Source organism: Grammomys surdaster, unplaced genomic scaffold (assembly GCF_004785775.1).
Source record: "Grammomys surdaster isolate TR1022 unplaced genomic scaffold, NIH_TR_1.0 218, whole genome shotgun sequence".
NCBI classification, from domain to species: Eukaryota; Metazoa; Chordata; class Mammalia; order Rodentia; family Muridae; genus Grammomys; species Grammomys surdaster.
In genome coordinates, this window is record NW_021604663.1 from 2,516,823 (window position 1) to 2,532,003 (window position 15,181).

A 15,181-nucleotide genomic window follows, 5' to 3' on the forward strand; every position below is an offset into this window, starting at 1 on the left:
GAGAGAGAGAGAGAGAGAGAGAGAGAGAGAGAGAGAGAGAGAGAACATGTATTCCAAAGGCAAACAGTAAGTTATTTGTGTCTAATTACTTGCTTTGATTTTCTTAGGCCTGGTCTATGTTATCATGTAATCACATTCTCCAAATTAGGTCTGTTTATAAAGTGATCTCCAAGGTTGGAAAGTAAAAATACCCCCCATGGAAAAAATGCAAGGAGCATTAAAGAAACAGCTGGTTTGGGCATTTGGAACCCATTTATCAATTACCTACCACAATTCCATAAATTTTACACCGAGGTGAGCATAGATATTCTGCTCTACTTAGCACCCTGTCTATACTCTTCATGAAGCTTAGAGTGGTGTGCTCTCAATAAAATCTGTTTGTCATGCCTGTAAGAATCTAAACGGAATCTGTGGAAATATGGGTCATATCTTGAAAAGAAACTAAACAAGGCTGTTTGCTAATTACATGCCTAAATTATTTCCTTAGGGCATTAAGCTTTCTTCAAATACTATCACATTGTTAGTTTTAGGTCAAAAGTTTTTCTTACAAATCTCATAAGTGTGTGTGTGTGTGTGTGTGTGTGTGTGTGTGTGTGTGTGTGTGTGGGGGGGGGTGGGCGGGGCTGGGAGATGTTTCAATGGGTAAGAGTACTTGTTGAACAAAATGTAGAGTTCAGATTCTTAGAATCCACTTAAACCCTGAGTTCTGGTTACTGGCTAGAAGTACCAGTAACACAAGGGATATAGGGAAGGAGACCAGAAGATAAATAGGGCTCCAGGTCAAGCATCCTAGCCGACCTGGACAGCTCCAAGTTCCTTAAGAGACCCTGTGTCAAGCAAATAAAATGAGGCCTGATATTGCAAGGCATCCAATGCCATCTGGCTTCTCTATGCATGCAACAATGCACACATTTACATACACACACAAACACACAAACACACATATGCTTTCAATTGGCACATTCAAATTCTCATGTGATTTTTAATCTCTGGAAATCATAGGCGTATGTTGAAGTATTTGTCTTCCCTCAGAAAACAAACTGTGTATCCAGTGCTCTTGAGTTTATCAGAAGTAAAATAACAGTCACAGTTTTAGCTGATGCAGAGAATGAATAGCATAGCTTTGTGCACAGCACTGGCATTTGTGAATGAAGGCTCTGAGACTCTGATCTGCTGTCAGCCTTTGTCTATAGGTTAACATCTATACATTTGTCTATAGGTTAACATCTGCCTAAAAAAAAAAAAAAGCCTTTGTCCCAGGATCAGAGTAGTGAGACTCTTTGAGTAAATTAAAGAGCTGATAAGCAGTGGTCAGATGATAAGATCACCAGTTGCTTTGTGTGTGTGGGGGGGGGTATGTATGATGTGTGTGCATTTGTGGATTTGTGGTATGTGTATGTGCATATTTGTTGTTGTTGGGATGAGAAGGAAACCCAGGCCATTTTGCATGCTAGGTAAGTGCTCTACCTGTAAACTGCACCCCCAATTAAGAACAATTATCTTGAAACTTATTTGTATAGATAAAGACACCTGAATCACTGTTATTAATATCCATTGCTACTATTTTATTAGAATTCTTGGATTAATTATTGAAACTTAATAGTTAAAGTCTACTGACGCATTCTATTCTTACAGTGTATACAAACTGTTGGGAAGTCATTATTCGAGGTTCACAGTACAGATACTTAGACCTAAACTTACTCCTGACTTTTACCCATAGATAGATAGATAGATAGATAGATAGACAGACAGACAGACAGACAGACAGACAGACAGACAGACAGATAGATAGATAGATAGATAGATCATGGATATAGGGAATCTGAATAAAAATCACTTCAAAGAGACTAACCAAAAAAATCTAACCAGCCAAATTTTCTTCTCAAGACAAAGCCCCGCACTAAGAAGAAATCTGTGTAGCAGAAAAGGGGAAAGGGAAAAAGGATGTCTAGTTTAAAACATGAGTGAGAAAACTGGGGGGTTAACTGTACCTGGAGCCCCGGCACTTGAAAAGCCAAGGCAGGAGAGCTACCTCAAGGTCAAGGCCAGCATGGACCCCAGTATGAGGCTCTATCTCGAGCACAGAGATAGCTTGGTTGTAAATTTCTAATTGTATATATAGGTGGGTAGAGAGAAATAGAAAATATATTGTCTTTCAATTATATAAATCATCTAATCACTCAATGAAATGCCTCATTTCCTACATTAATAACTACATAGCTTATATTTTCCCAGGAAGCCATCTCCAATGATAATGTGCTCATAATATGAGACCTTAGACTGTGTCATTGAGGATACACATTGTATGTGTATACCATTGTGTGTAGAGATCATTAGCATGTACATAAAGAAGTTCCAGGTCTCCTGCCTTGTTTCCGTGGGACCAGAAAAGTGAGAGAATGGAGGAGAACTTTACATTGGTATCCACAACCTACACCTTCAAAATTAACTAAGCCATTCAGTGGACTCTGTAACATTCCCAGGTACTTGTATATCAGGTGTCAGAATGTTGGAATTGAACATAGGTGTGACAGAAGTAATGACTTCTTTTTTTGTACTCCCATATCACACACACACACACACACACACACACACACACATCTATACCTCATTCCAGTATATTCCCTCCCTCCCCACCTTCTAACGGAAATGTATGACATTCAAACTTGACTCCTCTTTGTCTAATTTGCCTGGAAGTTCTATTGTTTCTACCTTTCTGTATGTCCAGTTTCAGCCACTGATCCCACCTCCGCACCACAGCCCTGGTCCAGGCTGCCGTCAGCATTCACAGTGACTGCCAAAGAGAGCTCAGGCAAGCATCTCTGCTTCCTGCATCCCCTGTGCCCTTTAGAGTCTATTTTGAGTATATCCGTCAAACAGATGCCTTTAAAACATCAGTCAAGTCATACCAATCCTCTGCTCAGAGCTCTCCAAGGCTCCTGGTATCTTTTAGAGAAACAGTCAGAGTTCTTACAATAGCCATCAGGGACCCAAACATCCAGGAGCCCCGTGAACCTTCTGCCTTGACTGTCTCTCCTATTTCCTGACTCACTCAATGTCAATCCCACTGCACTTAGAAGCACTGCTCAAACCAGCCAAGTATATATGGCCTCAGGACCTTTGGACCATCTGCTGTTCTAGCTGCAGAACTCCTTCCCTGGGGAGCTACCGGCTTACTTTCACGTCTCCTTCAGAAATCTACTGAAGTGTGCCTTGTCTGTAAGGCTTTCCCCAAACACTGTTTATTCGTGTGATGACTGTCTTCCCTGAGAGCTGGTCCCATCCTTCGTTATTATTCCCCTCACTCATGGCCCCTCACAATGCTGTTCATGTTCATCTTTCAGCGTTTGGTGTGATCATCTCATAGATGAGGACAGGACTCCTGGCTTTCTCCAGTGCTCCATCCTCAAATTGGACTCTCGGGAGTGTCTGATGGATACAGGGTGGACTCTCTGCAGAAGCTGCATAAATCAGTGAATAACTTAGCAAATCCATTTGAGTGACCCAAGTTTAGAAGCCAAAATCATCCAATAATGTCAGAACTTAGAAGTGCCGTGTTCCCATGGAATTCCAGGTTTCCTCCATGGGCCAAGGGCACCACTACGGGGACCTGAGCTCAGACAAGAAGTCAGGAGTACGACATTCCAGAAGCACAGAGCGCTGCTTAGTTTTTGTCAACTTGACATGAACCAGAGTTACCTAAGAAGAAGGAACCTCAGTTGAGGAGTTACCTCTATCACGCTGGCCTGTGGACATGTCTATGGGGTGTTTTTTAAAATTTCTAATTGATATAAGAAAGCCTAGCCCACTGTGAGGGGTGCAGTCCCTAGGCAGGTGGGCTTCTTCTACCTCCCAAGTGCTGGGATTATAGGCATTTGGCACCATGCCTGGCTATGAACTAATTCATGTTGGTTTTGAGTTTTTCTGTGCTGGGTCACACCTTTGCCCCCATATTCTCATCCTCAAATCCCCCACTACCATACACTCCCACCCCCAAATGTGTGTCCGTTCCTAAACCAAATTGAGAACACAATCCCAGAGTCCTTCAACTGGGAGCCTCAGGCAGAAAGAAGACTGCATCTGAGACTGCTCTGGGTCACCATGCGAAGCTTACCTTGCCTTTCGCTTCTTCCAGTACAATAGGTACCAGCAGTATGGTGCCGAGGAATGCGTGCTGCAGATGGGGGGTGTGTTATGCCCCCGACCTGGCTGCGGAGCTGGGCTACTGCCTGAACAGGGCCAGAGGAAAGTCTCCTGTGAAGGGGGCAACAGCCTGGGCTGCGGGGTGAGTACTGACCACATCCAGTGGTGCTTGGTGGTGGGCACCTTGCTTCTGTACATATGCTAAGACTGCTTGTATTTTCCTTTCAGGCTCAGACATATTTGAATTCATTACAGAAAAACAGTTTGTGTTTTTCTTCATTCCTGTGTACAAGTTGACCTATGAAACTGTAATTATTTTGGAAGGAGGAGTTGTGCTGGGATAGTCTGCTCTCTGTTTACTGGGGTGTTTATTTTAAGATGCACTTAACCCCCACAGCAGAACCTTCACACTTCCCTTGCCATGTTCAGTTGATGCGGGGCGGGGACCTTCAGAGTAAAAGTGGAGAAGGAACCGAGGTTCCCACCCAGGTTGTTTAGTTGTTTCACCTCAGTGTTTTAGGAAATAGAATGATTAGTACGGGAAAACTCAAAAGCACTTTGAAATGACATATACAAAGTTGATGATGCCTGTTAGTGAAGAAGGAAGAGGAAGGAAAGATGTTCTGAGAGGTCAGAACAGACACACTGATCAGATCACACACACACACACACCTCTGTCCATCAAGGGGAAGTTTGTGCCAGTCCCCAAACCCTCACTAAATTAGAGGTTCAGGTGACAGATGGCTACTAATGCTTATATTAAATCTCAAGCAGGCTGGGTAGGAAACGTGTGCAGTTTTACAAAATGCTGTTGATCTTTGATGGGAAACGCGTCATCTAGAATTGCGGATTTGTGAGGAGCTTTCTGGAGGAGGGTCCAATTAGCCAAGTCTTAGCGCCCAGTCCAAACTCTTGGTTAAGTCTCTCCTTCATACGTTAGTGTCTGTTGTTCTAGCGAGGCTTGCTGTGTGTCCTGTGATGCACCTCACAAAGCCAGTGTTGAGCAGTAAAGGAAGTAAGAGTTGAAATAGCAAGATGCAGCGATGCCTAAAAAAGGAAAACAAACAAACAAACAAAAGTTGCCTCTGGGTTAATAATCATAATTGGTGCGAATGTAGGACTCAGGTAAGTTTGATGTCCTCAAAAGCCGTGTAGGTCAAGCCCCAGGCCCAGCCTTGGTCTCCACCAGACACCCGTGTAGTCCACATTGACCGTGGATGGCCTAAGGATGGCTGCCACAGTTAGGGATCAGAATCCTGTCAAATACTTTCTCTGCGAGTGCATTCCAGTCATTTTAGACTGATGGATAATTTCATACATCTGTCTGCTGTTACCCTAATGCTTCTGTCTATAAAGCTGTGTTTTAATATTACTTCATAAGGCAGATGATTTCTTTGGCCTGGTTTTTACTCTGTTTCTTACATTCCTATGAGGACTTTGAAGGTTTTAAGTCGTTTTGTATTTTGGAAACATTCATGTGATATTTGTGTATTTGGGTTCAATTTAAAAAAAATACAGTGTAGCATCATGAGTAGCCTACAAATCCTGAGAAATTACTTTACAAAAAATTTAATAAATTTATTTAATTTGGAGGTGAAAATCTGAGGATAGCTTGTGAGAGTCAGTTCTCTCCTCTGACTGTGTGGATCCTGGGGGGGGTCACACTCAGAGTCAGGGACTTGGTGTGGATCCCGAGGGTCACACTCAGAGTCACAGACTTGGTGTGGATCCTGGGGGTCACACTCAGAGTCAGGGACTTGGTGCCAAGTGCCCACTGAACCATCTTCCTGGGTCAGGAATTTGCTTTAGACGTTGTTTGAATGGTTTCAATGCCTTTGGGTTATGTGAGTTTGGGAACAAACTTGACCTCAAGGGGGGTGGCTATATTTATGTATCCCTTTGTCCTTTGGAAATCTGGGTAATATGAATCTTTGTTTTAATTTGACTTGTTCCGTTTGTGTTTGTGGGAGTAGAATTGTTGGGCTGTGTTCATTAGCTGGTGTCCTGTAACAAACAGCCCCACATTTCCTCATTTCTTAGGACATTTATCATGTCCCAGAGCTTCTAAAGTCAGGAGTCGCTACCCTGAAAGGGTGAAGAACTAGACCTTAGCATGAAAGAAACTAGCAAAGAGTCTGTGAGTGCATTTTAAACTCTCACTTGCCACTTTCAATTTGAAGTTGAAAAGAGAACAAAAATAAAATGAGCTCTCCCTCCGTTCCCCTTCTCTTCCCCCTCTTCCCTCCCCTCCCCCTCTTCCCTCCCCTCCCCCTCTCCTTCCCACTGTAGTCTTTCTATTCTCTCCCAGCTTCCATTGGTTCCCATACCTTTAGCTCCTCGGCAGACACAAATTGACCTCATCTTCACCCTTTGCTTCAGATCCCCAAGTTTCACAAAAGGACATTAACCCAGTTGAAATACTGAAGATTTCACAACACCTGGACAGGAGCTTAGGTTGGCATCTTGACTGCAACGGCTGGCCTGCCAACTAGTAATCCTCATAAACCCTCTCTTCCAGTCTTCTTCCTCCAGAACAGCCGATGTCACGGCAGCCAATATAAGACTATTGTGGATTCTAAATAACAAAAGCATAGATTAGCTAAAATGGCATTTGGTGTGCAGTAAGTACAGGTATATTTAATAGGTTATTGTGGTGGTTTGAAGGAGAATGGTCCCCAGAGGCTCATGTATTTGAGATTTTAGTCCCCAGCTGGTGGAACTGTTTGAGAAAGATTAGAAGGTCTGGCCTTGTTGGTGGAAATGTGTCACTGGGGGTGAATTTTGAAGTTTCAAAAGCCCAAAACAGACCCAGTCTCTCACTCTCTGTCTGCTGCTTTCGTATCAGCTATAAGCTCTGAACTATTGCTCCAGCACCATGCCTGTCTGCCTGCCTGCCTGCCTGCCTGCCTGTCTGCCTGCCTGCCTGCCTGCCTGTCTGCCTGCCTGCCTGTCTGCCTGCCTGCCTGCCTGCCTGCCTGCCTGCCTGTCTGCCACCACACTCCCCACTATGATGGTCATAGACTCACCCTCTGAAACTGTAAGCAAGCCCCCAAGTTTAAATGCTTTCATTTATAAGTTGTCTTGGTCAAGATGCCTGTCTCTTCACAGCAATAAACAGTGACTAAGATAATCACCAAAGCCTTCATCAAAATTTATTGAACACTTACCTATAAGGCCTGACATTCAAGAAAGATTGCTTAGAGAGCATTCATTTGGCCCACTCCTTCATACCGTCATCTAGAATCTGCCCTATCTATAACAGAGATCTGCATCCTAGACCCTTTAAGTCTTGAAGAAGTTACTTTTCCTGACTGACTCTTGGAAGTTATGTCACTTGTTTGTACTGTGGTTCAAGACATGGAACTTGCAAACTAAGCAGGGGTGTATGACAGTATGACACAGCCTCCTTTTCACAGCCACGCCCCCTGTACATTGAGCTCCAGATTAGCAATGGTGCTAATCAGCTAGTCATGTGACTGCCAGTGTGTGCCTGGACCTATGTGTGTCCATGACTACTACTGTGTATAGTTCTCTGTGGTATGCATGTTGGGGTTCAGCTGTGGTTCCATGTTGTCAATTTCCTCCCTCTCAAGAGTGAGTACAGGCGGTAGGGGCACTTCTTTGAGGATATTAGTGTTACAGCTCTCTTGATGAAGACCTTCTCCAAAGATCTTCAATAAGACAACTCTCTGAGATGATCTTAGTTTGCACACGTAGCTTTATTCGGGTTGTGCTTGTATGCATACACTTACCTCAGGGTGAACCAGGACTATATACATGAACCTTGGCGAGTGGGAAGGGTTCTTCTTAGGGTGAAGACTTCATTGACTGGGGCTTACCATACTGGGGAGTCCTCATTTCTGTGAAGAGGCATTTCAGGATGCTGAACCTGTAATTCCCCAGGAATTATGTGACATCCTTCAGGTAGAGTATGGGTCAGTCTCCCCAGATGAGACAGAGAAGAGGAAATCCCACTAAGAAAAGGGAGTCCTCCATTTTGTGTTGAGTTCAGGAACGATGTCTGGACATAGTAGACTACAATCTTAGCAGCAAGGTGCAGCCGTTTCCATCTGAAGAAAGTAGACTCCTGTGTTTTGCTTAAGTTGGGCTTCTCCAACACAGAATCTAAGATTAGTATTTAGGACCTTGCTCAAGCACATATACATGTCCATTGGAGATCCCTTGACCCTTTCTGCCTTTCTGTCACTGAGTTCACCAGATGCCAAGATGCAGTGAGCGTCACCTAAGACGCTATTAGGTTTTTTGTGATGGTCGAGATCCATCTGGCAGTAGCCTGGCAGATCTGTGATGGTCGGGGCTGATTCATTGCTGGAGTACAGAATGATTCGAGAGAAGGTACCACCTCCTAGGATTTGAGTTGAAATTTTGTACTGATTATCCCGCTCCGTATTCCTGCCCTGAGTCTACATTCTTCTTCATGGTAAAGTCATGTGTTTGAGGCTGCATACAGCGAATGGATGAGGGAGTGGCCCAAATATTGCAGAAGCTACAGGAATAAACTGAAATTGTTTCCCACTCGTCGATCTGTTTTAGAATTGCTTCTCTAGCCTCACAGAGATGTGTTCAGAAAGTAAGTGCCTTCACACACTTTTATAACAGGGTGACTTAATAGCACGCCTAGGATTTAATGCCCTGTGCAGAGATCCACAGAAAGTCCACCAGAAATGTGGAAGGACTACAGAAATCACCTATCAAAGGTTCCACCGGCCGCCAGGCAGCAAGCTTCTGCACGCTGGCTTATGACATCTCTTACCCTTGGGAGCACTCTCTTACTTCTGAGAGCATTGAGGTTTTAGTTTCTGGGGAGCAGAGAGTATTTATATATGACCAGGACTCAAGAAAGTGTGTGTGTGTGTGTGTGTGTGTGTGTGTGTGTATACACACATATGAATCTAATAACCTGATCCCCATTCTGAACTAAGCCTTTGATCATATTTGGACTATGGCTCATAAAGGCATTAATTGATTTCCTGAGGAATGTCTGTGATGGGTTGTTCTTCCCTGCGGCCTTCTCACAATGCATCAGAACTACCTCACTAACTTTTATGACTCCTGTGCAAAATGTTGACATGTTTAATACTGGAAAATAGCAGCCAAAAAAAAAAAAAACCCACCATAGTTACTGCCCTGGAATGGAGGGATCTGTGATAGTCAAACCTCTGTGTCCCCGAGAAACCAAATATGTTTGTCCTAGTTGGTGCTATCTTGGACTGAAGTATATCTGAGAGACTTTTTTTTATAATAACTGAATTTGAATGAATAATTTTCTGTTTTAAATTAGAAATCCAGGGACACGATTTAACTTCAACCAAAAAAAAATAAAACAAACAAACAAGAATAAGAGACCTTTAATACCATATTCTTTTTTATAAATGTATTTTCATTTCATGTGTATTGGTGTTTTGCCTGCATGTAGGTATGGATGAAGGTGTTGGATCCCCTAGAACTGGAGGTACAGACAGCTGTGATCTGCCATGTGGGTAGTGGGATTTGAACCCAGGTCCTCTGGAAGACTCTTAACCACTGAGCCATCTCTCCTTCTCTTAAAACCATATTCTGCTAAGGAAATGAGAAGGAATTTCTTTAGGCCCTCAACAGTCACCCCTTTCTTTAACAGATAGTGGCTGCGTGGCAAAGAGCTGGGTTAGAGGGGGACACTGTGGCATGTGCCTTGGTCCCTCATCAACACAGGCTCCTCCTGAATCCTCTAAAGCAGTGCTGCCTTCCTTTAAGCTCCAAGTTGTAAACACCGCATCGACCTAGATTCACAGCTACATGGAGAGTATGGTTATGGTGTGTCTGTGGCGAAAAAAAATGTTGACTTCGAACTTATTGGGGATTTTAGTGAGGTCAGAGTCTGACCCTTATCTTCAGTCTTTGTTTAGAGAAGGGGTCAGTGACGATGCAAAGATTTAAGTTTTAATTAAATTAAAACTCAAATTTGTCAATAGGATATAGAGCCCTTTATCAATACACTGAGTTTAGCAATGAAAAGACAACAGGCATTCGGCGTTCACTGATGTGAGGAGGAGGGGAACGATCCTCTTTGTTCTTCCTTCAATTTGTTTTTAGCTCAGATTGTACAACAGGCTCTTCTATATCCCAGGTTCAACTCAATAGGTAGCCAAGGAAGCCCTCACCAGAACCACAGGCATGTCCCACCGTGCCTGGCTTCCTTTGCTGCTCTCTAAGGAGATGTTGGTTTATTTTTATGAAAATACATAAATTATAATGAAATATTTTGTCAACTATAATGGGTTTGTTCTTTCTTAAAGAACTGGAATTAAAATCTAGACTCCACATGGATGTGGCTTGCACCATGATGTATTCAAGGAGACACCAGACCAGATGAGCATTCGTCAGGATGATGAAATAGACACAGTGAGCACAAAACCTCCAGGCTCTGCCATACCATAGCTTTTGCCATGAGTGTCTGAACCTGCAAACATGCCCCAAGTAGAACCATGCCAAGGTTGATATGTTAATTTTTAATCTATAAAGCGTTTCTCATCAAAAAGCATTTATGAAAGAAAATCAATGCTAGGAAATGTCAAAAAAATATGCATTCCTTGTTTATTTGACATGTGTCCAAAAATCTAATTTCAACTCCAAGACTGGCTCATTTGCAGATTGGAAATAAGTCTTGCTAGACTTTCTGCCTGCGAGACAGCTTGGAATGCAAAGATAGAAAGCTTTGGAGAGTATTTATTTTAATTAAAGAAGCCTTTCGCACGTATACAAGCAAGTTCCCGCATACCATTCCTCTGCAAAGTGTTTTGTCAATTGACGAATGTTCCTCGAAAGACGCTGTTCTGCGATTTGAAGTGTGTGCTTTATAATCCAGCACAGATCTGGCCATCCTACTTGTCTCTAGTCAGTTTTTGTTTAAATAAGGGGAAGTATTATTCTGTTTGGATATGAACTATCTTCTGAGAAGCTCCTTGCTAAAGGCGTGGCCCCCAGCTAGGGTTGCTGTCAGAGTGATGGGGTGGCTGGGTAGGATGGGTAGCAAAGAAGGAACCACATCGTAGCTGAATGGGGGCATTGGAAGGAGAGACTGGTAGCAGGAAGAAAGTCCCTTGAGCCATCTTTTTTAAAATAATAGCTTGTTCCTAGGCAACCCTCTTCCTTCTCTTTCCCTGCCTTGACGTAAGCTGCTTTTCTCCACTCAGGGCGCAGAAGTGACGTATGTAATCATGTGACTATGGATAGGAAGCCCCCAACACAGTAAGCCTAAACAAACAAACAAACAAACAGAAACCCGTTCTTCCATTGTACATTTCTTTATCATGCATTTCATCACAGCAACAAAAAGCTAACACAAGTATGAAATAATTTTATCCTTTTAAAATGTTAAGCCCCAGCTCTCTGTATGCGGAAGTCATCGTAGTCACAAACTGACGGAAGACCCCTGGTCTCGAGTCATGAGCGACATAGAGAGCGCAGAGCAGTGCAGAATACACTTCCACGGAACACTACTGAATTTGTGACTTTATTTGTCGGTGCTCTGCCCTCTCTCTAGGGTTTTGCTGTTCAACATGCACATATGCTGCTACTTACATCCAAATTCAATACAATCCATAGGTCAGTTCCTTACAGTAGCCCCATTCTGAGTGCTTAGTGGTCACATGGGCCAGGTAGACACAGCCTATTCTTGTTCTGCTGGAGAACGGTGGGGATACCCATCCCAGGAGGTAGCATCGCAACCCTAAAGCTTCCCGTTGTTTGAGTCAAAATACTCTGATCTCTGCAGTTGTATTTACCAAGAGAAATCTGGAGTACAAGAATACAGAGCAAGCCAGGCCTAGTGCCGTGGGCACCAAATCCCAAGCACTCAGGAGGCAAAGCATTTTTACCAGAGTTCCAAGCAACTTGAACTACACAGGGACATGGGGGTGGTGCATTTTGCAAACCAAAGACTTTTTGCAACATGGGTTCTTGGGGCTGGGGTGAGGAAATAAGGGACAGGATTATAGTACCAGTGCAGATGGAAAATAAAGTCAGCCAGGTGGAAAGCAAAAGAAATGTTACTTCTCTTTGGAGCCTGCTAGGAATGCAAAGTGGAGAACACGGGCCCGAGCCAAAGAGGTCTCTGTGTTTAACGTTTAAACCAGGAGAGGAGCAGGCCACTACATCATTTGTTGGGTGGTGTTACTGGTTTCCGTTACAGTCAGACTGTTAGGTAAGTTCCAGGCCGGGTCCAGCCTCAGCCTCTGGGTGTGTTTGGTGGAGGGGACACACCACACAGTTCATTGCTGTTAGTGTCTCTGGGAACTCTTAGCCCTCACTCCAAAGCTCCTCTTAGCTGGGACTGTAGCCCGGTTGGCAGAATGTTTGACCAGCATGCAAGAAACCTTGAGTTCGGCACCAGAAGCACCTAGAGGCAGAGGTGACAGTCCACATCTGTAATCTCAACTCTTGGAAGTCCAAGGCCATCTTCAGATATGGACAGAGATCAAAGCCAGCCTGGCCCACATTCTGAAACCTGCTCCAACCGAGGCACTCCCTCTCTACCTTAAGTGTTCCCAGAACCAAGGTGATTCCATTTTGTTTTCCTTTCTTGACTGGAAATGGAGTAATAGATAGATGGATGGTCACATGATTAGCAGGCAAACTGGAGCAGAGAACTTTCCATTCTGTAGAATTATAAGTTTCTGGTGTGCGAGCTTGCAGTTTCCTGAGGCAGTGGAATGCTGGGAGTGTGTCTTCTCCGTTCCACAGCCCAGGAACGGCCTTTTGTGCGCTGCGTTTTCCAAGACAGGTATTTCACGAAAACAACTTGAGATTCGAATTGTTCCCTTCTTGGTTTTATGCTAAGTGCTAAGTAGCATACCACTGGCTATAATGAGCTTTCGAGATCTCGGCCTCAAAGCCAGCAGGCCCGAGTGTGTTCCTCTTAGCGGAGAATGGATAAATGATTTTCAAATCATATGCTATGTTTGTCTCACATGTATTTTTAGTACTCTTTCTTCAGCATTTCATATGCATACAATGCATCTTAATCGTATCTGCCACCTCCTCCCACCTTTCCAAGTGCCTCCCTCACATCCCCTTCTCTAATTTACGTTCTCTTATGATTTTATTGTTGCATGCTCGCACTCACGCACGCATGCATGCATACATGTGTGCATGCATGCATGTGTACATACGTACGTAACTAAGTACATGTGTGTGCACGTGCACGCACAAGTAGAGACCTATTGAATCTAATTAGTGTTGGCCATATGGATGTAGTGGTGACCACTGAGGCATACTCAGTCTATCGGAAGAATTGTCACTGAAGAAAACTGTCCCTCCCTCAAAGTTATTGACAACCTATAACTCCTCAACTAGAGAGCCTTTCTACCACCCATGCTGGGCTCTTGACTCGTGGGTCTTGGTCAAGCCACCATGGTCACGAAGAGTTCATGGGTCTACCATGCTCATCATACCCAGAAGACACTTGCAACCAACCCCCTTCTCCTCCACCTGTTGAATTCCCTATGCCTGCATCAGTCATGATGCCCTGGGTGTCAAGTTAATGTTATAGCTGTCCCATGTGGGGTTCAGCACGCTATAGTCACCTCTCAGCACTATGACCAGATGTGGGTCTCTGTGATAGCTTCTATCTGCTGCAAAGAGAAGCTGTTGTAATGAGTGGTAGAGTTATACTAGTCATGAAAGCTTGTCGCTGGGCCTGGCTCGGGGCTCAATTGCATTTCTGAGAGTCCATTTCTATAGTAAAAATCCTATTAATTCTAAAACTGTTATAGACATATTTAATGGGTTTAAGATCAATTCTGGAAGATAAGATGCATTTTCATAAATTGACTGTGTGTGGTGAATTACAACTCATGGTCAAAGAGTCTTATTAAATGAATGGCATATTCCAACTTTTCATAGGATAAGTTGCAGGGAGCCGGAATATTTTCTCACGGTGGAGATATATCTCATAAAACACTGTGTCCGGTACTAATGACCATCACAAAGGGACGGTTGAATTTAGAGATTTGGTTTTATTTTTATATTTGAACAAAACGCCTCTGCACAGTAAGAAGAAAGGTCACACAGCTATAGCTTGAGGCCAACCAGCTGGAAACGATCCAGAGAGATGTGGGTCTGAGTCCTCCTCCAGCCCCAGCATTCTGAGCCCTAGCCTCTCTCCCCTTTCCAGCCCAGAGGTTGTTGATGATTCTTTGGGACACAGGCAGCTGCATTCCTGTTTAGTATGCTGCATATATGTTAGGCCCTTATCCTAAATCCTTTGTCTTCTGTTGGTAGGAGCCCTACAGGCACTCTATGTTCTCCCATGCTTTTCTCCTGCCCTGTGTTTCATTCTGCTCTCTCCAAGACACCAGCCCCCTAGGGAGCTTCCCTCCTGCCTATTTAGCCCATCTCCTCCATCATGCTTCCTCTGCATCAAATTGCTTGCCCCGCCCCCCGCCTCCACCCCCCCTCCGCCCCACAGCTCTGGAAAATGGCCTCCTGTTGCTCATTCTTGTTCCTTCATTCCACTCTGCTTCTCACACTCCACTCCGTATCCCACACCCACAGGTAACAGAGTCATTACCATGGTAAATAGAGATGTGGTAAATACAGATGGCAATTTTTTCCATTTTAATCACACAAATGCTCAAGCTGATAGAACTGACAACATTCACAGCCTTATCCAGGCACCGCAGCTCTCTGCGCCAATGTCTCTTCATCCAAGACGGAAGCTTATCAAACCGCGCTCCTCATTTCCGGCTCTGTGGATTACTCCCGTCTGGGTCCTTCCTATCAGCTGGGTCACTACTGCACCCTGCTTGTTTGTCTTGGCAGCAGTATTTTTGAGGTTCTCCCATAGTGTTACTGCGTGTCAGATTCTTCATATGACCAAATACTGCCCCACAATAGGTTGCACACGTGGTATCATGTAACATTTCTTTGTTACCCTTTAACTTCTTTTTCACCCTGGATACAAATTTAGGCAGAAACTCTGACTTTTAGTCTCTCGTCAGTGATTTAAAAATCAAGTGCCAGGGTGGGGGGGGGTATA

At 43.9% G+C, this 15,181-nt stretch overlaps 1 protein-coding gene across 1 annotated transcript in view; it reads left to right on the forward strand.

The window, feature by feature from the left end:
• Prkn (parkin RBR E3 ubiquitin protein ligase) overlaps positions 1–15,181 on the forward strand; it is a 1,140,372-nt gene that overhangs the window by 931,482 nt on the left and 193,709 nt on the right. The window contains exon 9 of the mRNA XM_028772728.1: positions 4,136–4,285. Coding sequence (XP_028628561.1) covers positions 4,136–4,285 — 150 coding nt within the window. The remainder of the gene's footprint in view (positions 1–4,135; positions 4,286–15,181) is intronic.